Source organism: Podarcis tiliguerta, assembly GCF_965153285.1.
Source record: "Podarcis tiliguerta genome assembly, chromosome: 1".
Taxonomy (NCBI): domain Eukaryota; kingdom Metazoa; phylum Chordata; class Lepidosauria; order Squamata; family Lacertidae; genus Podarcis; species Podarcis tiliguerta.
In genome coordinates, this window is record NC_139534.1 from 13881006 (window position 1) to 13907280 (window position 26275).

Consider the following 26275-nt stretch of genomic DNA (forward strand, 5'->3'; position numbering starts at 1 on the left):
CAAGGGGTGCGAATTCGACCCTTTCCACCCCTGCAGCGGTTCTGATGAACATTGCTCTTCTGAAGCTGATTATTTCCTTTATGGGAAAATCCTCCAGATAGCTTTATTTCTAATAAATCCTCTGCAAGTAAGACACGACACATTCAAGTCATCTCCAGTTAACTCAATTAATACAGACTCTTTGGCTACACCAAGGAATTCTATATATGAAACTTCAGCAACTCTCTTGATTAAAATAATTTCAAAACAATTTAGCAAAATAGACTGGTATGGAAAAAGAAAAAGATTTAATTGCAACCTCTACTTTTTTTTTTTACAATGTAATTCAAAAGACAGACACATCTCAGTTTCCCTATAATGCAGAATGTAAGTTAAACCCTCAATATATATTTACCATACAAAGTCAATAGTTCACTTATGCTTACTGAAGTTCTACAGTATCAGCCAGGCACATGTGTGCACACATTATCAGAGGTACTCGAGTCAACAGCATTAAAGGAGGTTACAAGCAGTGCCCCATTTACTTAACTTGATTATATGAAGTCAAGTTTACAGTGCAGAATTGGATTTATTTGATAAAAACAAGATGAGCCATTTCAGAGGCATAATACCAGAATAATATGGAGATGCGTTGAGATTTTGTTGCAGCCTCAAGCACCACGGACTTTCACAGAAATGCTTAATGGTGCTATTTCATTTTCCGGCTGGGGGAGGCTGCCCTGAATCAGCCATTTCTGACAATAACCATATATATCCTGCTACCTCTGAAAGGGAAATTCTTTAGCCACTTGCTTTGAGGTATCAATCGCATCTACATTACTCAAGGTAGGCCTTACATTGGGTGAACTGACATAACTAGCTGTTGCTAAGAACACATCTGATGTGATGACCCTGTTATCCATTAAAACCATATTTTAAATTTGAAAAGTAAGAACAGCACAGAGGGGCAGAACCTCTCAACAAAGTTGCCACCAACATAGCCCTGTTAAAAGCAAGTGGGGCTAAGTGTCCCTTCTCCTGTCAAGGGATGTCAGGTTGCATTCTTGCTGTTAGATAGGCCCAATTTGAAATATATTTTTTTGCAATTAAGGCATGTACACAATGCTAATCTGAAACAAATTATGAATATTAGGAAATAAATTTGCACCTTTCATTCTGCGTTAATGAGCCCTCTTCAAAATGAAGTGTGTGTGAAGTCAGCTTGGCAACATAAAAACCGAAACTTGCCCATTTCAACAGATCAAGGGGCACTGGTTAATGTTTTAATGTGAATGGAGAATACACCCACTTCAAAAAAATAAAAATAAAAAATCTCTCCAAGTCCATTTGATCACTGCTAGTGCTTTTAGATTTCTGCATTCACATACACTAACGCAAACCTGCGAATGCTATTTAAGGAACATACACTTAAGATTTTGGGGTGGGGGGTGGAATTCAATTACTGGAACATAAAGCAGGTGGTATTTGCATGGATGAAAGGTAAGACAGAATCTCCAGCTGCATGTACTGTGATGAGTAGGGTTCAAAATTCCACGGAACCCTTTTGTTACAAATGAGCAAGGCTGTTTTGGCACACTCTGCAGTAGTGTAAAACGAACTTTTAATGCAAGGTATCACCTGTAAGCAATTACTATAAATATGCACAGGTATAAGCCACAGAGCACTTTACTGTAGGCAGAAAGGAACACAAATTGCTTTTACCCACTGGCAAGAGGTGCAGGGAGGAAAACACGGAGGGGAATCTTTGCCTTAAGGTGACTGAAGTGAACATACGGCCTTTTGCGATACACACAAGTCTCCACCGATACAGAAAGGCAAGTCCATAAAGAAAAAATCTAGAATACACTTTTGGCAGTATAATAAGTGTTATCCTTTTGGTATTAATACTGTAATAATGAATATTTGGATACACACATACTACAAGAGTTTAGACGCTATATATGCGCACACCCAAAAAAGCAAAAGTTGGGCACTAAAACAAGGGTACTTTCTATAAAATACAAAACGTAAAGAGTTAAATGGACTTGCAAGCTTCTGGTGTTAGTCAAACTAAGGCTAAAATTCCAACTTCATCAGTATATAGGAAGCTTCAGGTTTAAACTGGACAAGGTCTGAAGATTGTGATCCAATGATTGTTTAGCAGCAATTTTACAGAACTGTAAATTCTTTTATTAACAGGCAGTATAAACAGATAATTCTAATTTTATTTAAAAACCATGAGTGCCACATTGAAGAATATACAGCTCATGAATAACTTAAACCATATTCCATATTAAGAGGCAACGCACACAGCATACAAAAAGTATACTAAACAAAGCTCTAAGGATACATGATTGACGTTTCTAAATGATATATACAGTACACAATGTTAATTACGGAATCATTCAGTCCACGACACTCATCATGCCTCACTTTCGCCAGAAACTGAATTCTGCACCTCCTCTTCTAAAATTGGTACGATCAGGTTATCCTTGGACATCAGGTTGTATTTCATCACAAATTTGGTAAACCGGTGACACAAGAAGGTTTCATTCTTAAGACAGAAAAATAAAAAATGCATTAATATACACACATACACACACAGCATGAAATACAGACTTGGGAAAGAAGTTATTCAAAATCACTCGTTATAATTTCCCATATGGAGACTTCCGTGCAGGAGAAAAGAACATACCGCAGGCACACCAGGATGAAAAATCAACACTCTGCTCTTGAGTCTCTTCCCGCTCACAAAAGCAGGGGGGTCAATCAGGCAGACAGAAATAAGTCTGGGATGCTACTGCACAGTTTCATACACAGAATGCTAGTTAGGTAGGCACTTGTAACAAATAAGGATTGTTGCACTATTGTCAAATCATCTGAATTACTGCTTAGTAGATGGAAACATTTTGTAATTTCTGCTGAATCCAAAGGACAGGGTTTCTGCGACAAGGTAATGCACACTTAAATATACTAGGAAGAAAGCAACATAATTTGCTTTCAGATCTGAGGCACGTGAAACTTTTAAGTCCCACAAGCCTATCTCAGACAAAACACTGCACACTAAGCATGTGAAGAAGAGCCAATATTCACCTACTCTCACTGGAATCTGTCTGGAGTTTTGGATATTTTGGAGTAAAAGGTAAAAGACCCCTGGGTGGTTAAGTCTAGTCAAAGGCAACTATGGGGTTGTGGCACTCATCTTGCTTTCAGGTTGAGGGAGCCGGCATTTGTCTACAGCCAGCTGGCTGGGTCATGCGGCCATCATGACTAAACCGCTTCTGGCGCAACAGAACACTGTGATGAGTGCCAGAGCACATGGAAATGCCATTTACCTTCCCGCCGCAGTGGTACCTATTTATCTACTTGCACTGGTGTGCTTTTGAACTGCTCGGTTGGCAGGAGCTGAGACAGAGCAACTGGAGCTCACCCAGTCACAGGGATTTGAACCACCGACCTTCCGATCGGCAAGCCCAAGAGGCTCAGTGGTTTAGACCACAGCGCCACCCACTTTCCACAAGCTAAACGGAATTTCTACACATACCACATTTTGAAGCAAAAAATGAGACTCAGCAGTGGTCTCTAAGAACAACTCAGTTTCAGTCAAGTTCAGAAATAATTTTTGGTACTAAAACAAAGTGTCAAAAAGAGCAGAGCTCTCTGACCAATTGCAACATGACCTCTAGTTCAATACCGTATTAAGGTACTTATAGCACAAGCCTCTATCTACTCCCAGGCAGGTGGGTATAGAATTGCAGCTTTAGTATCAGAGTACTTACTTCGTATTCATCAAATATTTGGCGATGATGAAAATATGCATGTGAAAATATTCTGTAAATCCTACGGCAGACCGATCCTAGTTTGGCTACGGAGGATTCCTTTATACTAACCCTGTAAGTAATAAAAAAAAAAATTATACATGGACCTTACTTTCTGCTGTTGTTGGACTAAATGTTTAATGATGGTTGACAGTATTACTTTCATATATTATCCATGTAAAAATTATTTCTGGCAATAATTTGTTCACCAAATAGATTCATTCAGCCCTGACATTAAGGTCCAGCTCCGAGGACATTCTAGCGGTTCCCTCACTGCAAGAAGTGAAGCTACAGGGCCTTCGCGGTAGTGGCGCCCGCCCTGTGGAATGCCTTCCCATCAGATGTCAAGGAAATAAAAAGTGATCTGACTTTTAGAAGACATCTGAAGGCAGTTTTTAAATGTTTGCTGTTTTGTCGCATTATTATTGTTGTTGTTGTTTAGTCGTTTAGTCGTGTCCGACTCTTCATGACCCATGGACTAGGCCAGGCACTTCTGTCTTCCACTGCCTCCCGCAGTTTGGTCAAACTCATGCTGGTAGCTTCGAGGACACTATCCAGACATCTCGTCCTCTGTCGTTCCCTTCTCCTTGTGCCTTCCATCTTTCCCAATATCAGGGTCTTTTCCAGGGAGTCTTCTCTTCTCATGAGGTAGCCAAAGCATTGGAGTCTCAGCTTCAGGATCTGTCCTTCCAGTGAGCACTCAGGGCTGATTTCCTTAAGAATAGATCGGTTGGATCTTCTTGCAGTCCATGGGACTCTCAAGAATCTCCCCCAGAACCATAATTCAAAAATTATTATTATTATATTATTAATAATAATATTCTGTTAGGAGCCGCCCAGAGTGGCTGGGGAAACCCAGCCAGATGGGTGGGGTATACATAAATTATTATTATTATTATTATTATTATTATTATTATTATTATTATTATTACCTTCAGAACCAATCATGAATATTTAAAAATGCAAGCAGATTCACACAGAGCTTTACCTGCTGGGAAAATATTTATTGCTATTCAGAAGACATGCAGCTCCATCCAATGTGTGTCTGGTGTAGTCAATGGCAGGACACTAGAAAGGACCCAAGAAAAAGAGAAGAGAAACTGGAAATCCTCTTGCACAATCAGGTTTCCATTACACAAGTGGGTAGGCATAACTGAATGCCATCCGAAGTTATTACTAGCTCTGATCCTACACCCATAAAGATGGCATAGTAAGGGGAAAAGGTTGTCTTGCTTTAGGGGAATGAGCTTTTGTAGGAAAACACTCAGAATATTATGTATACTCCTGGCATGAGAGTGACACACACAGAGTCACAGTAGCATACTCTTATTTATTCATACAAAACTCATTTCCAAAAAATAAACTCCTGTCAAACCTTGCGCTTCCCTTGATATTCTGTTCTCATTATTTTTTAAATGTCCCATTTATCAAACAAACATAATATTCTGGGAACTACCATTTCCCCTGTGAATCAAGTCAGTTAATTTGCCCATCTCTTCAAGCTCTAGAAACTTAACTAGCCATTTCCATATAGCCAAAATACGGGCACAAGATTTTAGCTGCTAAATTTATTTTTAAATGTCACTCCCCGTGCAATATCCTCCTCAATCTAATTTATGCTATGTATTATTTACACATCCCAAAATCAGATGCCGTCTGACAATTCCACCACTTCTCATACTGAGACTCGATGAGAGACTTAAAAAAAAAGACCCCACCAGATCTCATTCCATTTTTCTCCTGGGACAGAAAAATCAAGACCCATTTCCTACCTAATGCTCATTATGCTGATCCTTCTTCCTAAATCCAAAAGTACTTTGTAGTTTTTTTTGCTGACATGCCGTTTAACTTTTTCTTCAAGCTGTCAAAAAGACAACTGTCTTAATGCAGTTGTGATGCGCCCCCCCCATCCTTAAATGGAAGTATGGAAACCGTAAAAATGTCCACACTCCTTTTTGAGTAATTTCATACCTTCATAACATCTTCCCATTCCCTTCCAATGGCCTAAATAAGATACACCATGAATTCCCTAACTTTCAGAATCTTCTGGTCCATTTCCCCTAAGAAACCTAATACTACGCCTTCATAGAGTACCTAACAGATAAATGTACACACTTTAATTTCCTTTTTCCATTTTATAAAAAGTTGCTGTGGAATCAGATTTTGCTCCAACTGTTCTCCTCTTTCCTTGACACCCACACCAATAATCCTAAATAAGTGTTGATATAAAGCTATTCCATTTAGTAGACGCCTTTATCCTTAGTTTGTAATAACCATACATTTAGCCAATTCAATTGAGCAGCTTCATAAAATGACAATAAATTTGTAACTGCTAGTCCTACTGTCTGATTGGAGGTATTAGCTTCTATTATTGGTGTACATCCTGACATACAGTTACCAAAATTCTCTGCTTTTCTATTCATGCAAATCAAGCAATATTCACAATGAAGTAGACAAAAATAGAAACCTTCATAAAATTGCTTGATCATATTTTACTTTGGCCATCCATGACAAACTCATTTCTTCCATCTTTCTAAATCTAGTTTTACTTCCTGATCCAATGGCTAGTAATTTTCTCAGCCCTTTGGCTATCTACACCACCTTTATTCCTAGATATCTAGCTTGTTTCTTTGTTATAATCACTCACACACACGCTTTCTGCCTGTTTATCTTATATCCCAAAATAGCACCAGAGTTTTCTATGATTTGAAACGCATATTTTTCCAAGGATAAAATTATGTCATCTAGATATGGTGCATTCCAGATCTGCCCTTTCAACCTGACACCACAGATCTTTCCATTTTGCTATAGTGAGTGGCTCTATTGACAATACAAGTAATAGAAGTGAGACAGGCAACCCGCTCTTGTTCCTCTAATTGTCTGCTCACCAGTATTCTTGCTGATGATGCAGAATAGAGATAAAATGGATTAAAGCAACTGAGAAGATTAAAGGCTTCCATGACAGCAAGCAAGCAAGTCAATTTGACCCTGTCAAATGCCTTTGTGGTATCTAAAAACAGTAATAAAGTTGTGTATTGTTATATGCTCATAACCTGTATGATTATCCAATGAAATACATGACACATGGTTAGTTTAAGCCATGGGTAGGCAAACTAAGGCCCATGGACCAGATCCGGCCCAATCGCCTTCTAAATCCGGCCCGCAGATGGTCCGGGAATCACCGTGATTTTACGTGAGTAGAATGTGTGCTTTTATTTAAAAGGCATCTCTGGGTTATTTGTGGGGCATAGGAATTCTTTTCTTTTCTTTTCAAAATATGGTCCGGCCCCCAACAAGGTCTGAGAGACAGTGGACCGGCCCCCGTCTGAAAAAGTTTGCTGACCCCTGCTTTAAGTCATCTGTGGATGACTTAATCCTGGAGTTCCGTTTGCTGAGCAACAGAGAAAAAGAAAACAAATTAGGGGAATGTAGGAGTAACTACTTGGATTTATTACCCTATATATTCACACTGTATTTGATATAAAAGCCCTGTGATCTCCTGACCTGGCTGTCCTGAGTCTGACCTAAATGCCAGAGGTTTTCCGTCTTGCTTGCTGAAAGGCTTACAGGATGCTGGAATTTTCTGCCAAACATACAAAATCTAAAATTTATGAAAGTTGGAGGTTGCACCACCCCGACAAGACTGTGTGCTGAAGAGAGATTGTTCCAAGTTGCTATGTGTAAGATGAATATGTGCTGTAAAATAACAGGTTTTTGTTTTAACACTGGAACTGAAATTTAGAATTTGTCCACACTGTGCACATTATCACAAAGGGATACAAATGTTTCACTAATCCGGGGGGACAGGGACAAAGAGTATATAAGGAATTCAATCATCAGAACTGACTGGAGTCACCTGGAGTCTATCACTACATCCAAAGGCTGTAACTGGCAATCACGATCCATCTCTGGACCAAATCCCCTCAGCTATTTCTGTATATATTCTTGTGTAAATGCTCAGTAAGAGCTTATCCATGGAAGTGTCTGAACATATTTGTCTTTTCACGAATTATTAGTATTCCAGTGTGAAGGCTTTGAGCAACATGCTATAGGGTAAAACTACCCAAGTTCTTATGCAGAGAAACAAATTATTATTCGGCTTGGAAAAGACTAATGAAAACTTTTTTTAAAACCCAGCAAAATGTGCAGTCATGCAGACAACTAAGTTTGTCATACGATGATGTCAAGATTCAACAGCTGTGGGCCAGGAGCAAATTAAATTGTACAATGACTGCTATGGTGACGTGGTTTGAAGGAATGACACTTGTATCTACTACTACCCACTACCAAATCACAAGTACACAGTAACTCATGGTAGCAGGTAAGTATACTCCTCAGATGAAAATTATAGCTGATCTCCAACTTGCACGTGTGCTTATCCTTCATGTTGAACAACTGAACCATCTTACAGACAAATAGTGAATGGAAAATGGTAGCAGGACAAGGACTGGAGGTCCAGTTGTGTGAAGTTGATAAGCAGGGAAGAGTCTTGGCAGCTGCTTTTTATATTCCTTTCTTACCTCTTTGGGAGTTTTATGGGCTGCACAAAGAAATATCCACTGCTCAGTTGCTGTCATCTGCGTGCATGTATCCGGATGGCATTCAGTCTGTTGAAACATTTGTACAATAAATAAAGATTACGCCAGGCAAAGGACCTCACATTAAAATTTCTCTCTTTCTATTCCTACCACCATGACTAATAAGAAACAGAGCACTGAAGAACAATATGAAGCATTAAGATGCAAATACATAAAAAAGTTATTCCTAATTGTCAAAAGGAAGATAAAATAATAAATTACCTGAAGTTTAACCGCAAGGCCATTAAGCTCAAGACAGAACTGCCTAAAATTTTAGAATACAGAAGGTTAGAATTCAGTAGTGTCCAAACTTTTTTCAAAGAGGGCCAGATTTGATGAAGCGAAGCGCCATAAGGGCCAACCGAAGGGCCGACCAAAGTTGTTAACCTTTTTTTTTTTTAGGATTTTACCCCAGGAAATAAACTGCCACAGGGGCTGGATTAAACCGACCGGCAGGCCGGATTAGGCCCCTGAAACGGACTTTGGACATGCCTGGGTTAGATAATCGCTTCCCTCCCCCATTAAAACACCACAGTCCAATGATTATGAACTACAATATTTTGGATTATATCTAGCATTATAAATGCTGTCATTTAGCATTCTCTAACTTGGTGTCCTTCACATGTTTTGGACTACAACTGCCATCATCCCTGATCATTGGCTATTCCGGCTGGGGCTGACCAAATATCTGGAGAGCAGTAGGTTCAGAATCCTGAAACCGTAATTTGTTATTTCTGGAATTAAAGTGCGGTTGTGGGGTAGGTGGGAATCATACAAAAACTGGCTGGCTAGAGAAGCCAGGATGGCTGCATTTGACCCTTGTCCTGAAGTCCGCCCCCCACCCCGGTCTGTAAACTTGAGTATATCATAAGAAATTTGAATTTAATCAAAATGGCTTTGGTAGTGACAGAAACAAGTATGTTTAACCGTAAAATATATTTTTTCTTATGATACGGACAATGAATTGGACAATACCAAGCAGGCACTCATTCAAGGATGAAGGCCCCAAGGCCTTTTTTCAGAGACCGGTTTCAGTTAAGCTCACACAATTTATTTATTTTTTACAGCACAGATCATACCTTAAGTGTTCATACTTCCAAACACCTTCATCCTGTCCTTCTGGAGGTTCAAGAATTTTGTCAATGTTTGAACAATCTGCCCTTATGTTTTGCTGGATATACTAGAGGAAAGAAATATTTAAATAAGATACATTTCACGGATGTTAATAATAATGTCAGAAATAAACTTAAGTGTGTTCAAGACTGTGGTAAAGTTTTATTTAAAATGCATCTCTGGGTTATTTGTGGGGCACAGGAATTCGTTCATTATTTTTTTTCCAAAATATAGTCCGGCCCACCACATGTTCTGAGGGACGGTGGACCGGTCCACGGCTGAAAAAGGTTGCTGAACCCTGTATTAGAAGGAACATGGGCTCAGTGGTCCAAAGGCTATTATTGTGAAGGCATTTGAGGATCGAACAAACCCAACTATAATTGCAAGGAAGAAAGCTAAGTAACAGCATGCATGGAACACCACTGTCTTCCTGTTGTGCTAAAGGCTAACCTATCACAAACAAGCACAGCTGCTCTTTACATACCACAAGTAAAATTGTCTTTGTAACTATAGAAATGCACTGATATATATTCTAGGCAATTAACAAACAGTAAGAAGCAGAAATAAATGAATTGGGGAGGGGAGAGGTAGACAAAATGAAATTAAATATGATGTACCTGCTGAACTGCCAATGTGCTGTCCATTTCTTCAAAAGATTCATCAGGCCAATTATAAAAATCCTAAGATAGTAAGGGGGGAAAAGACTTAAAGCAAACTGAAGAAAAACAGAAAGATTCCAGTCCAAAAGATATTCATTACTGCAAGACCACATAGGGTGCTATACATCAAAACAGAACAGACACAGCTGTATACTGTGCAGTTGCGTACAAACGTCCAAGTGCAATTCCATTCTATTATTAGGAATGCTCAGCTGTTCCAACAAGACTGTAAAGTCCTTCAGGATATCCCCAATTTCACCATCTCTATTGTCCAATTCTGAGTTAATGCAACTAGCTGAATGTGGGGATCTAGTAAAAGTAGCTCTTGCCAAGGCAGCAATATGCAACCTACACTTACAGCAGGGTCAGGTAATGACATCAGTGCAATATCACAAGCCATGACACTGCAATGATGTAGCAGTCTCTGTATCCCATCTGATATACTTATCGACCAGCAAAGAAAGAAGTGAGGCCAACTGCAGCATTCTAAATATTTTACTACAGATTGCAAGGGGCGGGGAGGAGAATATCTTAGTTATTCTGCTGAGACATGTTCACCTATTACCTAATTGTCCTCAGTGACTACAAAATGTCAGCTGCAACTTTGCACACTTATACAGAAGTCACACAAATCAGTGAAGCTTACATGCACAGGGCCAGGCTATTAGACTGCAATCCTAAATTCTTTGGTTTTGGAAATAGTGCTATTTATCTCAACAGAACTTAACTCCATGCAAGAAAAATGTTCAGGGCTGCAATACAGAGTTTCCAGTATCCCAGTAGTCAATGGTAAACTAGTTTTCTGTAATGGGCATTTTGACTATATGTACTTTTAATGAAATAGGTTGAATAATATGATAGTAATAATTCCAGATCTTTACAGTGCTATAGTCTGTCCTTGTTTGCTCTAAATGAATGCACTGAATTTTAAGATGTGCCAGGAGAAACTCAAAAAAGTTTGCAATCTTTTCTAAATCTATCTATCCATCTATCTATCTGCCTTTACATAATACAATGACAGTTATCAGCCCACACCCGTTACAGGAGACATTTAAGGTATGTCTCCCACAGCTTTCTCAAGAGGATGACTCATGAATCTTTTCAACTGGAAAAAAACACCATGTTCCTGAAAAAGAGTAATGCTATAGATAAGAACATACATGAAAATGACTAACTAGTCACATCATAATTTTTTCACTATTCATAAAGGAAGTTACAATCAGATGGTGGATGAAAAATATCCCAAGTATTTCACAGTTTTCCTGCTACTTTATTCAAGCCATAATGCTTTACCAGAAGGCACTATAAAAACGCAAGCCATAAGACTTAATTTGCACAGAAAAATGATGACCAATACTTTATACAGAAATACTGTATATTAAAAAGGCCTGGCTACATAACTTTAGCAGTAAGAGCAATAACTTGAAAATAACAACAGAACTCATATCTAATTTAGTATCCAGCCATTTGTATGACACCTACATCTCAATGCTGCATATGATATGCAATCCTTCAAGATGAATGTACCTATCTAGTTACCGTATTTTTTGCCCTATAGGGCGCACTGGCCCATAGGACACACCTCCTTTTTTTGGGGGGGGGGGAATGAATAAAAAAAATCCCCCCCAGCCGCAGGGCTGGGGAAGCCCGAGCTTCCCCCGACCCTAGCCCCCAGAACAGGCTGCTATCCACAAGCTTGTGAGCCCGGCGGCAACTCCCGCCGGGCTCGCATGGCTTGCGGACATCTGCGCAAAGCACGGGGCACCCTCCGGAGGGCGCCCCGTGCTTCGGGCTGCAGACTGCTGCCCGCAGGACTTGCGAGCCCGTGGGAACTCCCGCCGGGCTCTCCAGGCTTGCGGATAGCTTCCTGAAGCCTGGAGAGCGAGAGGGGTCGGTGCGCACCGACCCCTCTCACTCTCCAGGCTTCAGCGAAAGCCTGCGTTCGCCCCATAGGACGCACAAACATTTCCCCTTCATTTTTGGCGGGGGAAAGTGCGTCCTATAGGGCAAAAAATACAGTAGTTTGCTATAGAACCCACTTATTACTGGGCATTTCATGCACACACTCCCTTTTCAGTTGGTACATTCCTCTATTATCCTAGGATAACTTCACAAATGTTTTCTTTAAGCTAAATTATAAAATGAACTTACTTGCCTCCAGGTTATTTCCTTCAGTCAAAATAAGGCACTTTGCTGTATACAAGAGTCCCAACGATACAACAAATACATATAATTTATAGCCGAGAATTTGTCTTTAATAGTCAAAACTTGCAGGCATGGCCAAACTTGGCCCTCCAGATGTTTTGGGACTACAACTCCCATAATCCCTAGCTAACAGGACCAGTGGTCAGGGGTGATGGGAACTGTAGTCCCCAAACATCTGGAGGCCCAAGTTTGGCCATGCCTGGAAATTGTTGTGCTTGTTTTATTTATCAGCAGTTCAGCCTACGAAAAAAAAGAGGGTAATACTACCTATACTTTTTAACTTGCCAAGTTACTGACGGTTGATGAGTCAAGCAAGATGGACTAAATTTATATGTATACACTACATGAACTGCTACTATAAAAGGATGGCAAGTGGGGGGAAATAAATAAGACAAAGCATACATCAGTACAAGTTGCATCCAGTTTCGAGAGGAAATGGCTGGAACACACATACTCAAGACATCAGTTAAAACAATACACAGAGAAAAGGGAGAGCGAGAGTCAGAAAAGATTTGCATTTCTCAATACAGTAACACCAACTGTTTTGAAAGGTTAAACACAGATAGGTGTAACCTGGGTCTTAATTACAGCAGGCAAGATTAATGTCAACACGAATCTCTGCCAAATATGCATTTTTAAATATATATATATACAGCAAGTACATGAGCAACCTCACAGACACCAGCCCTGAAAAATACAGGCTAGACCGCTTCTACTCCAACCACCACCCTCCAACTCCTCCCAGCTGTATTCATGAAGTCTCTGCCCCCTTTACACGCAATCTTCCCCATCTTCTCCCTGCACCCAGCACCTGAAGTCACCTTCCCAAGACCCCACCCCATGGACTCTCTCCGTGGGGCAACCAACTCCGTCAAACTCCTCCCTGCGCCCCTATATTCTTCTCCCCCAAACACCCTCTTTCCTCCCTGCCCAGGTTACATACCGTTTCTTTTCCCTTTACCTTAAACCCTCCCTTCCTAACCAACGTCACGTCCCTAAATTCTCTTTATTTCCGAAGCAGCTGCTTTGAAAAAACAACAACCCCACAACCCACGTCCCTTCCCCGCAACTCCCTCTTATTCTCCTCCCTTTCCAGAAATCCCTGCTCGAGCCGCAGGACACGCAAGGCGTTCAGACGTTCGCGAAGTACACGGGGGTGGGGGGAGGGGAAGAAGAACCGCCCACCACTTTTTGGTCAAAGCCGGATCAGGACCCTGCCTGAACCCCCGACCCTCCCCCAGCACCCAAAAAAAAATAGAGCGGCCTGCCATTTTGAGGGGAACATCCCACCCTCGCGTTACTTTCCCCTTCACACTGAGCGGCGGCGGCGGCGGCGGCGCCTCATTCCACTTCCCCGGGGAACGGAGCGCGGCGGAGAGCGAGTAGGCCTCGGCCGCCGCCGGCTTCTCGGCCCCCGTCACCCCGCTGCCGCGCCACCGGGGCCCCCTCCTCCGCCGCCGCCGGCACCCCGCTTCCCACCCGGAGCCAGGGACCCATCGAGCGGGCGCCGGGCTTACCTGGGCCTTGGTGCCCGGCCTGTTCCTCCTCAGCACAGCCGTCCCCTCCGCCATGACCATAGTGACAGCGAGCGGCGCCAGGACCCGGATGCGGCGGTGGCACAGCAGCAGCAGCAACTAACCAAGCGGGGAGGGCGGGGGGAGGGAGGGAGGCGGGAGAGGCGCGAGACGACGGACGGGACAACGCGAGACGAGCGAGCTTCCTCCGCGGGGAGGGGGGGGGACGAAAGCCCGGCGGGAACGGGTAGAAGAAGCACGTGATCGGCCTACGTCAGGTCGGCGGGTCGGCGGGAGGCAGGCGCGAGCGCCGAAGAGCAGATGTCTCACAGGGGCGGGGGAGGGAGGAGGAGGGGGTAGAACAGCGCGCGCGGGGGCGCCCCCTCCTCCTCCTCCTCCCAATAGCGGGGAGGAGGGCGAGAAGCGCAATAGAACGGCGAGGGGAAAGGGGGAGGAGCGAGTATGCGGAGGGCGGGAAGGAAAGGGCGGGAAAGGGGGTTGAGGAGAGGTTGTGAGCCGCCCTGAGAGCTTGTGAGGGAAAGGCGGTGTATAAATCTAGATACAATGGATGCCATTAATCTGATTTTATAATGAAATGATTTTAGAATGTTGTATTATTTTATTGTTGTTAGCCGCTTTGAACCCGGCTTCGGCTGGGGAGGGCGGGATATAAATAAATTATTATTATTATAGATAGGGCGCGGGAAGAAAGAATAATAATAATAAAAATTGTGCTGCGCTAGAAAGAGGCCTGGACAAAAACAAAGGACGTGCTGTTTTTTTAAAAATAATAATGGGTGTGTCAGAGAAGCTTGCTACCGCGTTCACAGGAACAGGAGGAGGGGAAATAAAAAACACCCTTAGCAGCGGGCGGGAGTCAAAATACCATATAATTATTATTTTTTAATTATTATTATTTTATACCAAGCCCCTCTGGCTGGATTTTCCAACAGAATATTATTATTGATAACAATAAAAAGTGATAAAACATCAAACATTAAAAATTTCCCTATACAGGGCTGCCTTCAGAGGTCTTCTAAAAGTCAGATACAGTGGTACCTCAGGTTAAGTACCGTATTTTTCGCTCTATAAGATGCACCAGACCACAAGACGCACCTAGTTTTGGGAGGAGGAAAACAAGAAAAAAAATATTCTGAATCTCAGAAGCCAGAACAGCAAGAGGGATTGCTGCGCAGTGAAAGCAGCGATCCCTCTTGCTGTTCTGGCTTCTGGGATAGCTGCGCAGCCTGCATTCGCTCCACAGGACGCACACACATTTCCCCTTACTTTTTAGGAGGGAAAAAGTGAGTCTTATAGAGGAAAAAATACGGTACTTAATTCGTTCCGGAGGTCCGTACTTAACCTGAAACTGTTCTTAACCTAAAGCACCACTTTAACTAATGGGGCCTCCCACTCAATTTTTGTTCTCATCCTGAAGCAAAGTTCTTAACCCAGGGTAATATTTCTGGGTTAGCGGAGTCTGTAACCTGAAGCGTATGTAACCCGAGGTACCACTGTAGTTGTTTATTTCCTTGACATCTGCTGGGAGGGCGTTCCACAGGACGGGTGCCACTACCAAGAAGGCCCTCTGTCTGGTTCCCTGCAACCTCACTTCTTGCAGTGAAGGAACTGCCAGAAGGCCCTCGGAGCTGGACCTCAGTGTCCGGGATGAACGATGGGGGTGGAGACGCTCCTTTGGTTCAACTGGTGCAAATAGGCTTTTGGACAAAAAGGCGGAGGTGTTTCTCATCGCTTGCGACCATGCTACCTGCCCTTCCTAACTTTTGACAACAGGGCAAGGCAGTGGCCAGAACATGTCACCTCGCAGATGCTTCTCTGAAACAGGACATTATTATTATTATTATTATTATTATTATTATTATTATTCCATTTACAACATAACCAACTTTTCCTCCAAGGAGCTAGAGGTGGCATGCATAGGGCTCCCCATTTTCTCCTCACAACAACCCTGTGAGGTAGGTTAGGTGGAGAGGCAGTGGCTGCCCTAAGGTCACCTGCTGAGCAAGTTTCATGGCTGAGTAGGGATTTGAACCCTAGTCTCCCTAGTCACCATAACCGCTAAGCAGCCTGGAGAAGGCCAGACTGCCTCGGGGACTTTTGAATGTGCCTTCAGGAGAACAATGCTGATCTGAAGGGGGAAGCTAGGAAGCAGTAAACAGAAATATTGCATCCGCTTTTATTTGTGGTCAATCCAGCACATTTCTTAGCCAGTCCATTGCAACATAAGAGTTCAGAACTGGGTTTCCTTTTAACCTCTGAATGGAGCCTTTCTATTTTAGAAGAAACACGGGTGATCTCAAAATCTTATAACTTTGGTCTATGAAAACAAACCATTACTACACTCTTAGTGCCTATGCCAAGCGTGTCTACAGCTTCCCATCATTCACCAGGGCCAAACCCCAGCTTTTTCCCTCTCAGAAAACTTCGCTCACCAAGCCCTTTCATATTTGCTTGCTTTTCAGAGCGGGTTTAGCAAAGCAAGCAGAATTACCGTAATTGCCCTTGAGAAGATCTTCCCCACGGACAGAAAACTGGCCACAGCTCCTAACCTTAGTGGCAGGTCAGGGAGCCTAGCTTTCATCTGTTGGCATCAAACCTTTCTATAAAAGGTAAAGTAACATTCAAAGAAGGTTTGGGGTTTAAAATTTAAAATTTGACTTTTTGCTCTGGTGGATCTATTCCATAACAAAAAAAAAGGGGGGGGAGCCTGGTTTTTGGTTTAATCAGGATCACTTTTTCACTCTAGAAGGGAAGGTTTGGCTTATATCGAGCTTTTTATTTTAAGTGTTGCAGAAATTGACAATTATTTGCACTCCTGTCACTGAAGCAGTGCAATCGCATGAACTCACTTTGTTCTTTAATAAAAATAGCTACCAACCCCCCCCCCCCATAAATAAATTTCCACCTAAAAATTGGGGTGGGGGTGTAAACTAACCTGAATAATAATAACCATATGTGCCAGGCAGACTAGACAATGGGACAAGGTGTGTAAAAGAACAGTACAACACCAAGTTTATCAATTTTTTGTTTTGCTTATTACATTTACATTTGTAGGCGCAACATAAACTATGGGAACAAAACTTTCATTGTGACTTGGCGCCAAAAAACAGGTGTTTCCAGTGTCACTTCAGTTTCTGGCTAGATCAATTTCAGCTCAGCTACACTAATTTAATAAAGATGACAGGTGTTAGGTCTCATTGGCATATTAATAGGATCCAAAATGGTTTAAAAGAATACCCTAGTATTTTTGTGTAGGAGCACCAATCTGGCAGACCACCTACAGTACAGTGTGGCTAAAGAAAGGAGAATTATGTAAGGTGACTATGCACAAACATACCTTTGTCTGCTTTACAACAAACTGGATTTTGGGTAAAACATTTACTTGACAGAAAGCTAGAGGGAGCAAGGCATTTGTGTCATTATTTCCTTTCATCTCAATGAGAACCTGGATTTCTGGCAGTGGTCCACATCTTTCTAAGGAAGTTTAGGTAGGAGCAGGGGAAAGTGGGTGCACCTTTCTGACCTCTCAGTCTAATTAAGTCTACCATTTCATTCTTATCCAACTGTGTTATCTGGTAACACTGGGAGATCTGTGGTGCAGGTCTTTTTTATTTGCAACTTATTTGCATTCATTTCAGTAGACAGCACTTCAAATTCTACGATATTCAGAGCCACGGGAGTTTAAGGAGTGCCCTCATTCATACCATTCTAGAATTAAAGCAAACAGCCACCCATAAAGTTCTGCACACTTGGAGGGTGGGGTTCAGATAGCATTTCTTGAATAGAATCCCCTCACCCATTCCACATGGCAAATCTATTCGATGATGAGGAAACTTTTCAAAATTAGCAACGGTGTCAATATGTGCTGTTAAAGGCAAAATCCAAGCCCTTTGGGCATACTTTAAAATAGTTTATGGAATCCTGGGCCCATACTATCATGCTTTGGATTTGTTTATGGTGTTGGAACTTTTTCTCTCTCCCTCTCCACATGCACCTCATAAATTCCTTACAATATTGACTATCCCTGCTGTTAAGGGGAGGTGTAAAATATATTTTGGTTGTGATCCATAATTAAAGAGAATCATGGTTCACAGCAATGCCCCTTCCTGAAGCTGACCTATCAACCACTAAACCATAAGCCAGTTTCAAATAAACAGTACTGTCCTTGTTCTCCGTGATATAGCCTTGCAGTGGGTGATATAACATTCTCAGCTGTTGCGCATAACATTCTGCATAGCTTGTGCATCATGTCCCCCCATAATTTACAAGGGAGAGGCTCTTTATTTCTTGGCGTTTGAATCCTAAACATAGTGGCTTAGATACTGTTAACTTAAGTACACAGAAGGAAAGATTCCCAATTTTTCCTTCCCTCTTTTTTCCTTCCTTTATGGAAGATGGGGGTCTATGATGGGGTAGGTGGTAGAGGTCCACTGAGCTGAACTTCTCTCAGCTGCCAATTAGGGTTTGAATGCTGTTGCTTTAACCGGGGCAGATGTCATATGTTGGATTTCCATCATTTGGATTGCTCTCCCCATCTGCTCTCTAGCCAAGCAAGTATACAGTATTCTAAATCAGGTTTCTCATTCATCAAGAGCATTGATTATTTCAGTGTCAAACTTTTGCATTTCATTTCCAAGTCTCTTGTTACTGTGATTTTGCAGGTCTGGGTCTTGATGTGCCTTATATTATCTCTGCATGCCTTCCTCCATTTTGTTTTTAGGGCAAAAGTATTTCCCACTTCTTTTCATTCCTTTAAACATTTTGAGAGATATCATTACATTAATCAAAATGGGAGGTCTCCAGAGCATGAATCCCTGTGGCCAAGCTATCCCTGTCCAGGAATGGCTAGCAGCAGCGAAACCTGGGCATAAGCACTCCATATTACCAAAGAGCCCTGGCTCCAGTGACTATGTGGTATTGAGGAACAGTCCTAGATAATGTAACTGTTCCTTCAGGGTATGTGCAACCCCATAAAAACAGGTGGTCCCCCAATTCTCAGACCTAGGAAATACCCCACTTCCACATATTGGTGGCATCCAAACTTCAAATTTTCTGATGACCTCATGCAGCAGTTTCATATAGAGAGAACGGGACAGAATAGAACCCCGAGGGACCGCATGGGTTAGTTTTCATGGGGCTGAATGGAAACCTCCCTATGCTACCCTCTGAGACCAGCTCTGCAATTAGGAGCGACAGTGCCCTCCACTCTCAACCCACAAAGTTATTTCAATAAGATACTGTGTCTACAGTATCAAAAGCCACCGAGAAAGCCAAGAGAATCAACAAAGTTGCACTCCCCTCTACACTAAACAAAGGTAATCAGTCGTGGTAACCAAGGCTGTTTCAGTTCCAAACTGGAGCTCAACACCAAACTAGAATGGATCCAGATAATGATGTCTGGAGCAGACCAGTAGGTGTCATCATTTTATATTTGCCTGACAAAGCTAGTTTGGTTTTCTCAATATTGGATATGCTTCCCCTTGTTCGATTTGCTGGCATGCAGCATTTTGAACAGAACACAGTAGCTTTTCTGGGAACTGTTTTACATCCCTAATTTTAAAGAATTGCACATTTTATTTCCCTCAAATGCTGGTAACCCTTCCGTAACAGCGCAATAGCATGGCCATTTTGAGTTTGTGCACCAGTAGCTCCTAGTGAGAAATGTGATGTTTTCCAGGTTGGAAGCAATTATTTTATTCATTGACTTGAATAATTTTAGGGATTTAAGGGGTAATTATACTTGACTTGTGAACTCTCCAAGCATTCTGATGCTCCCCCCCTCAAAGATGGAGAAATTGGTCCAAAAAGCTCTTTAGGATTCCACGTTGTAATGGCATGATGTAAAGAAGGCTGTGATGCAGCACAGGAGGGATGCTTTTTTGGGGAGGCAGGAAACTAAACTCCAAACTGGTTTCATGGTTCTTTGGCTCCTAGTCTATAGCTCTTTTTTTATTATTATCACAAGCCATCACTGTTTCACCCTGAAATGCTTTGGCTACTTAATTAGCCAGCAAGCTGCTCTAAGTATATTTAAAAAAGACAACAGAACACACAGAATAAGATAGTAAGAAATGTATTTTGGCTATACACATTGTTTTATTTTGAAGTCACAATGATACTTGGTAATTTGGGAGAATTTGCATTTATTAGAAAATAAAGAAATTATTTACATGATGGAACAGAACCATTTGAGCACTTTTTGTGGAATGAAAACTTAATGATAACGCAGCAAGATGAACTGTTCAGTCCACGTATTTTCCAAGAATATCACCATCTCTAAATATGAAATAGTCCTGCAAATAAAGAAAACAAATTTGTCCATGCTGAAGATAAACAATTAAGTAGTTCAAAAGCTGGAACACTGACGCTCTTCCAACACAGAGATTTATGACATGTCCTTGGATCAGTGCTATACAAATATTAACCCAAGGACAGTTCTTCTACTTCATCATTGCTATTGCTCTGAAAGGGGCTTGAATTCCCCCAGGACAGACTTCAGATGAATTGACTGGAATAGTTTACAGGGGTTCAAAAGAAAATTAAGAGATTCAGCTGGAATTCTTCTATAAAAGACCCATGTACCCTTGAGATTTTAAATCTCACCTAAGGTTTACATACATATACATAAACTTTTAACTTTCCCCCACTTTACATTGGTTTGCAACCTTATTTCTGCAGATGGTTTGGCCCTAAAATAGTACATACAAATGCTAGAATTTGTGCAATGGTTGTTATTTTTGAAACGCAGGTCACACACTTAGCAAACTTCTGTTCCAATACAGGCAAGTTAAACCACAAGGAAATTACTGCAGTGACTACAAGGGGCGAGTCTTGCCTGTTCCATACTCAGGTTTCTCCCCAAGGAGGTAAGTCACAAATGTGTTTCATTACTTCTTGGTAACTGGCCTAAAAGCAGTAGAATCTCTTCTCCACCTCCCACAACAAAGGAATGGGGTTGCAGAAAGAGGACAGTGGCTATTCCAGACACAGTTACTTCTGGATGGAGATGAAGGAAAGCAATGAAATGTTTATAGAACATCCAGCAGAGACTGAGGCAGTGTGCATACATCTCGGAACATAGCATATGGAAACTATTAGGTATATGAGAGTTAGGTGAGCAGACAACTGAGGTTCCTTGAGAAAGGGCATGAAGATTCTAACAAAATGTACCGTATTTTTTGCTCTATAAGACTCACTTTTTCCCTCCTAAAAAGGGGAAATGTGTGTGCGTCTTATGGAGCGAATGCAGGCTGCGCAGCTATCCCAGAAGCCAGAACAGCAAGAGGGATTGCTGCTTTCATTGCGCAGTGATCCCTCTTGCTGTTCTGGCTTCTGAGATTCGAAATATTTTTTTTTCTTGTTTTGCTCCTGCAAAAACTAGGTGCGTCTTATGGTCTGGTGCATCTTATAGAGCGAAAAATACGGTATGTGATCTTCCATAAAATTAAGAGAAGCACTGCTTTTGGCTTTGCTTATAAAATAAGAGTTTAAGCAAGTATAAAAGTGGCATACAGAGTATAATATACAGTATAGAAATTTAATTCACATACTAACCTTGTCATCCAGTACAACTTTTGTTCCACCATACTCCGGTAGCAGAACCTTCTCACCAACTTTTACACTAACCGGACGAGTTTCTCCCTCCTTAAGGGGACAAAGAATAGTTACTGACAACGTATGTTACAATGCTCTTAAGAAGTTTTCTGTAGTGGAAATGCAGCTGCAATATTGCATAGGTTGGAGCTTCTGCACCAGGCCCAAGGGCAGCCTCATACCAAGCTCACTGCCCTCATCCAATCTCAGGGCTACTAGTGCATGGTGGTCAAGTGATCCCGATCTATATATGGCTGTAGCTGGCAAACTAAGCAAAGCTGGTAAAAGGCACTCGCAAGTCACAGAGATCACGTGAGTCTCCAATGACAAAGATGTATCTAGGAGTACCCACAAGCTACGTACCACAACCCCATCCAGAACAGGTTACTGGGACCACCTATCCAGAGAGCATCTTCCCAGGCTTTAGGTAGAAAGGCAAAATACAAATACAGGGCTGTATCAACACTACTGTTCCAGTAGCATGGCAGACTTCTGCATGCTCAATGTAACTACACACCCTCAAAAACTGCTCCAGGATACACACACCTGGAACAGATTTTGAGGGTACATGCAGAGAGGAAAGGAAAGGTGTCCAGTTGTGAAGTACTGGGTGCAACCCATAGTAAGTAAATAAACACCACATAGACCACGGGTGTCAAACACAAGGCCCGCGGGCAACTGCCCATTCCAATTCTTTCTCAAATAGTCTAAGAGCTTGGGGGAAAGAATCATAGTGGTGGTTGAGGAAAGAAGAGGCGTATGATGATGCTGATGTGCAAGTGAGGAAAGGCAGAAAAACAGCTGGGGGAGAAAAGCCTAGGAGAGCAGCAAGCAGATAATCACACCTTGAAATTAATTAGAAAGCTGTTGCCACTGTACCACACTGCTCATGATGCTTGATGTAGAGTGGAGAGGTGATTTTGCCTGGAGCACTAAGAAATCTCGTGTTTCTTATCTGAAAAGCTATAAAAAGCTTTGATAGGAAAGGTCTGCTTACCTTGCTTTTAGAGCCTGTTCCAACTGCCACAACAGTGGCTTGTAACACTTTTCCTTGTGATTTTTCTGGAATCATAATGCCTCCTTTAGTTACTGTCTCAGCTGCACACCTTTCCACCAATACACGGTCGAAGAGGGGAAGAAATTTTTTAAATGCCTGTCCTGCCTGTTAAAACAAATCACAAGTCATAATGTACCATAAGCAAAATTGTGTCTCTCAGCCACAAGCACATTGTCATCTGAAGCAGCAAACATGTGATTCTACCACTTTTGCACCACGGTGAAAGGAATGGTGAGGAAATAAGGAAAAATCTGGGGGAAAACATAGTTACACATATACAATCCCCATTATGGCCAATGAAGTGTTACACATGTCAGTACATTTTAGGTAAAACAACTTCAAGAAAAAGTTAAATACTTTATGTAGGTTTTTACACATGATCTTAAGATACATGCTTCCTAATTACTTAGTGACTCCTTTCTACAAATAAAGGACATCATGAATGTTAACCAACACCAAAATTATTGGCATCACATGCTGTTAAGAAATGAGTCTCATTCCACAGATCTTGTTCAAAGGAAGAATTCTGCAGAAAAAGCTATCTGAAAAAGCCATCTTCCCTATAAAAAGAATACCAACCTTATTTAAATATACCTAGGTGATCTTATTTAAAACAGTATTAACTGCATTGGAATAAATAAGGATGTGACTGGAAGATAGAAATGAAAGGTAGAGAGTTATATTGCTTATGTGTTTCAAATTGGAAGACTAGGCATGCCTGTAGTAATGGCTTTCGGACAACTTCCAAAGCTTTGGTGATTTAGAAACTTACAGATACCACGGAAAATCTACCAACATTCAATTTAATGTAATAGCTTTATTAGGGCAACCAAATTATATCACAGAAAGGTATGCAAGGCTCATCAATAGGAACCTTAAGTTCAAGTTAAACTAAGCACCACAAGAAAATGTTTAACAGCAAGAAATGTAAATTAACATTCCACAGTGTAAAGCATGTTGAACTTTGGACGTTATTAACAGTTTTTTGGGAGGCCATCTACTTGTGCCCACCCACTGGTGCACTGGACGTTCGCTTGCACAACTGAATACCCCTTCCTCTTGTTCCCTCATAACCCCAATTCTGTTCTGACTTGAGGACTCTGGGGCAGACTTGGAGGGCATGGAGGAAAAGGAAGCAGTGGCGTTGTGTGGGTTGTCAGCACCCGGGGCAAGGCAAGTAATTTGTGCCCCCCCCCCGCTGCACTGTCCCTCCCCCAGATAGTCCCTCGCTCTCTCTCCGCACCGCTCCGCATGCCTGGCACCCCCCCCCACAGTGGGCGGCGACCTGGCAGCTCGGATCGGATTTGCACAGCCAGCACTGCAGTGAGAGAGAGTGAGTGAGCCAGGTAGGGGCAGAGAGCTGCGAGTGCACCCCCCCCCCCAGATGTTGCGCCCGGTGCGGCCGGCCCCCCCTGCACCCCCCATGCTACGCCACTGAAAGGAAGGGAAATATTCTCATGCAATTTTAGATATTACCCATTAACCAAAACATTTTATCCAATAATGTTTTGATCTGGAAGCATTAAAATAGTAAAGGGTGGACTTCTACTACTTTCTGTAAAAAGCAACGTACAGTATTCAATTTCATATTTAAAAGGAAGCTTTTTGCAAGGCTAGATGCAAAACAAATCCACATTTTTAAGCCGGCAACTATGTATGGGTTAAAGAGCAACTATGTAGGAGTTAATAGAAAACCAGAGTGTGCTAAAATGAAGCTAGCCAGATCACATGACGCTGGCTCACTTTCCCGGCCTTCTCGTGGTTTCCAAAGATATCCAGCATGGACACTTACAGAAACAGCTAGAAACCAGGAGAAGGCCTGGATTATCTGTACTCTTTGGACACTAGAGGTCGCTACCACAGAAGGAAATTTGAAAGTCTTCTCGAACAAGCTGAGCAAATGGACAATGGAACCAGAGAAGGAATTACCTAAATGTGACCAGCAATTAAAGTATTTCCATTACCTGGGAGCGAGTCCCACTGATTTATTTCCACAGAATCCAATTTCAAGTCTGCAGTCTTCAACTCTGAAGACGAGTGATTAAGAGACTTTAAAACATCTGAAAACCCATCCTCAATAAAGTAGTTTATTAAGAGATTTAACAAGTATGTACCTTCCAAGAGTGTTCAGCACCAAATATTATTAAGTAAAAATAAAAAAGAGTGCCAGCCACCTATTTGGATACAAGTCAGTAAAGCTTTTGCTACAAACTTCTCTAGAGTTAGGAATTTACAATACATTGTGCAAAAATACTGGGGACTCTACACAAACTTTGGTTTACATCTTAGTAAGAGCATATTGTCAGCACCAACTCTTTCAACAGGTACCAAATTGCTTTAGATTAGTCCATCACATACCCCACTTTTGGCAATAACAATCCCTGCATGCTCCTACACTATTATGAGCAAGGAGAATGCTACAGAGGAGCAAGTCCCATAGAACTTACTTCTGAGTAGGTATGATTAGGCTTGTGCTGTAGGGATTTACCTTAAATCAACTAATTTGACCCAAAAAGGATTCATCTCATCTCCCATTATTTTGTCGCTTGCCCAAGAATTCCTTTCCTTTGAAGCACTACTGAACCAACAACTATCCACTCTCAGTAACAGTCAACGATTTATACAGCAAAAAAAAACTGACTTTGCAATTTGCACTCTTCACCACACAATAGATATAACTTGTTGCAAAGCAGAGGACGTTCCTGTCACTCACTGTCAAGAGATTCAGAAGATAAAAGCATAAGATAATAAGGAAGAATAAAGAGCACGTGGAGTTGTCAGAGTTGATTGACTGGTAGTAACCACTCCTTCATATACTGGGGAAGACAGGGTCAAGGAGGCATGTGCAAAAGACTTCCTCCTCACACCCCTTCAGGACTTGGAAAAGTACGATGGGCTTGAATCCCTGTACTTCCATGCTGCACGTGTGTACTTTACCAAGGGTTGGAAGGGATCACGTGGGTCAGCTATTCTCACTCCCTGCAATGCAGGAATCTTTTGCCCGAAGTGTTGTTTGAACCCATGACCCTGAGTCTCACGCTCTACGAACTGAGCTACCCCTCTGCACTAACAGCTAACGCTATGGAGTTACTCTTCCAGGGATTTGCCTCGTCCACCTCCCGCCATCACGCCTTGTGGAGGCGAGTCCATTCATACGTGCATAACGCGGAGGCCCCTGTATTGGGTGGGGTGGGGCTAGATGACCCTGGGGAAACCTTCCGCCTCTACAATTCTAGGTAGGCGTCCGCTCTCCCTTGCCCTGGGCTCTGCACTTTTGCACCGGGGCCGCCCCACCCTTCACCAGCCAACTGAACCCCCCTTCTGCCTATTTTACAGGAGAACACCTTTCATCGTGAATGGGTGGAGACAGAGACTCAAGAGTTGCATTAATGAAAGGGGGGGAGAGAAAGAAGAAAATATGGATTATTCTTCCCAACCCTTTGCAAATACTTCTCGAGAGGAAAGCGCGAGCAGCTTACCATGGCGCGCGCTTTACAAGGCCTCCTGCTCCCGCTGCGAGGACTCCTTGCACCCCTGACCGACCCACAGAGCTAGCACGCGCGGAAAGGGTCACGGCCCGCGCCTGCGCAGCCCTTGCCCCGGAAATGGCGGGGAAACTACTTCCTGTGGCGGTTAGCTGAGGCGTAGTGAGGGTAGAGGAGAATAGTTGGGATAGACTTTAAAACTTTTTCGGTTCGCGCTTTCTCATTACTTGCCGCGAAGATTTATTTTTTTAAAA

At 42.2% G+C, this 26275-nt stretch overlaps 1 protein-coding gene and 1 long non-coding RNA gene across 5 annotated transcripts; one reads left to right on the forward strand and one right to left on the reverse strand.

Moving 5' to 3' along the window:
• Nucleotides 1-270: 270 nt before the first annotated feature.
• Nucleotides 271-26155, reverse strand: LOC310664604 (MOB-like protein phocein). Of its 2 annotated transcripts, XM_083413867.1 has the most exons (8): nt 13869-14007; nt 10105-10167; nt 9454-9554; nt 8597-8639; nt 8318-8404; nt 4786-4865; nt 3759-3870; nt 271-2533 (listed from the first exon to the last, which is right to left on the reverse strand). In XM_083413867.1, exons 1-8 carry the CDS (start codon nt 13926-13928, stop codon nt 2402-2404), a joined length of 678 nt encoding a protein of 225 aa, XP_083269993.1. In that variant the 5' UTR covers nt 13929-14007; the 3' UTR covers nt 271-2401. The 2 variants fall into 2 exon arrangements, with proteins under 2 accessions (XP_083269993.1, XP_083269994.1); XM_083413868.1 differs by lacking the exons at nt 271-2533; nt 3759-3870; nt 4786-4865; ... (3 more) ...; nt 10105-10167; nt 13869-14007 and adding exons at nt 19963-20179; nt 21441-21530; nt 22477-22641; nt 26016-26155.
• Nucleotides 14129-21049, forward strand: LOC310664938. 3 transcript variants are annotated; one of them, XR_014505119.1, is made up of 3 exons: nt 14129-14143; nt 16349-16495; nt 20669-21049. It is a non-coding gene; the product is annotated as an uncharacterized lncRNA (long non-coding RNA). The 3 variants fall into 3 exon arrangements; XR_014505120.1 differs by lacking the exon at nt 14129-14143 and adding an exon at nt 14221-14325; XR_014505121.1 differs by lacking the exon at nt 14129-14143 and adding an exon at nt 14286-14301.
• Nucleotides 26156-26275: the final 120 nt, after the last annotated feature.

What these genes read in the sequence shown, in the direction of transcription:
- LOC310664604 (XM_083413867.1), bottom strand. Translation starts at nt 13,928, where the DNA reads ATGGTCATGGCGGAGGGGACGGCTGTGCTGAGGAGGAACAGGCCGGGC. An exon ending in GGCCGGGCACCAAGGCCCAG is followed by an intron (nt 10,168 to 13,868) that starts GTAAGCCCGGCG and finishes TTACTATCTTAG; the next exon opens with GATTTTTATAATTGGCCTGA. An exon ending in GCACATTGGCAGTTCAGCAG is followed by an intron (nt 9,555 to 10,104) that starts GTACATCATATT and finishes TCTTTCCTCTAG; the next exon opens with TATATCCAGCAAAACATAAG.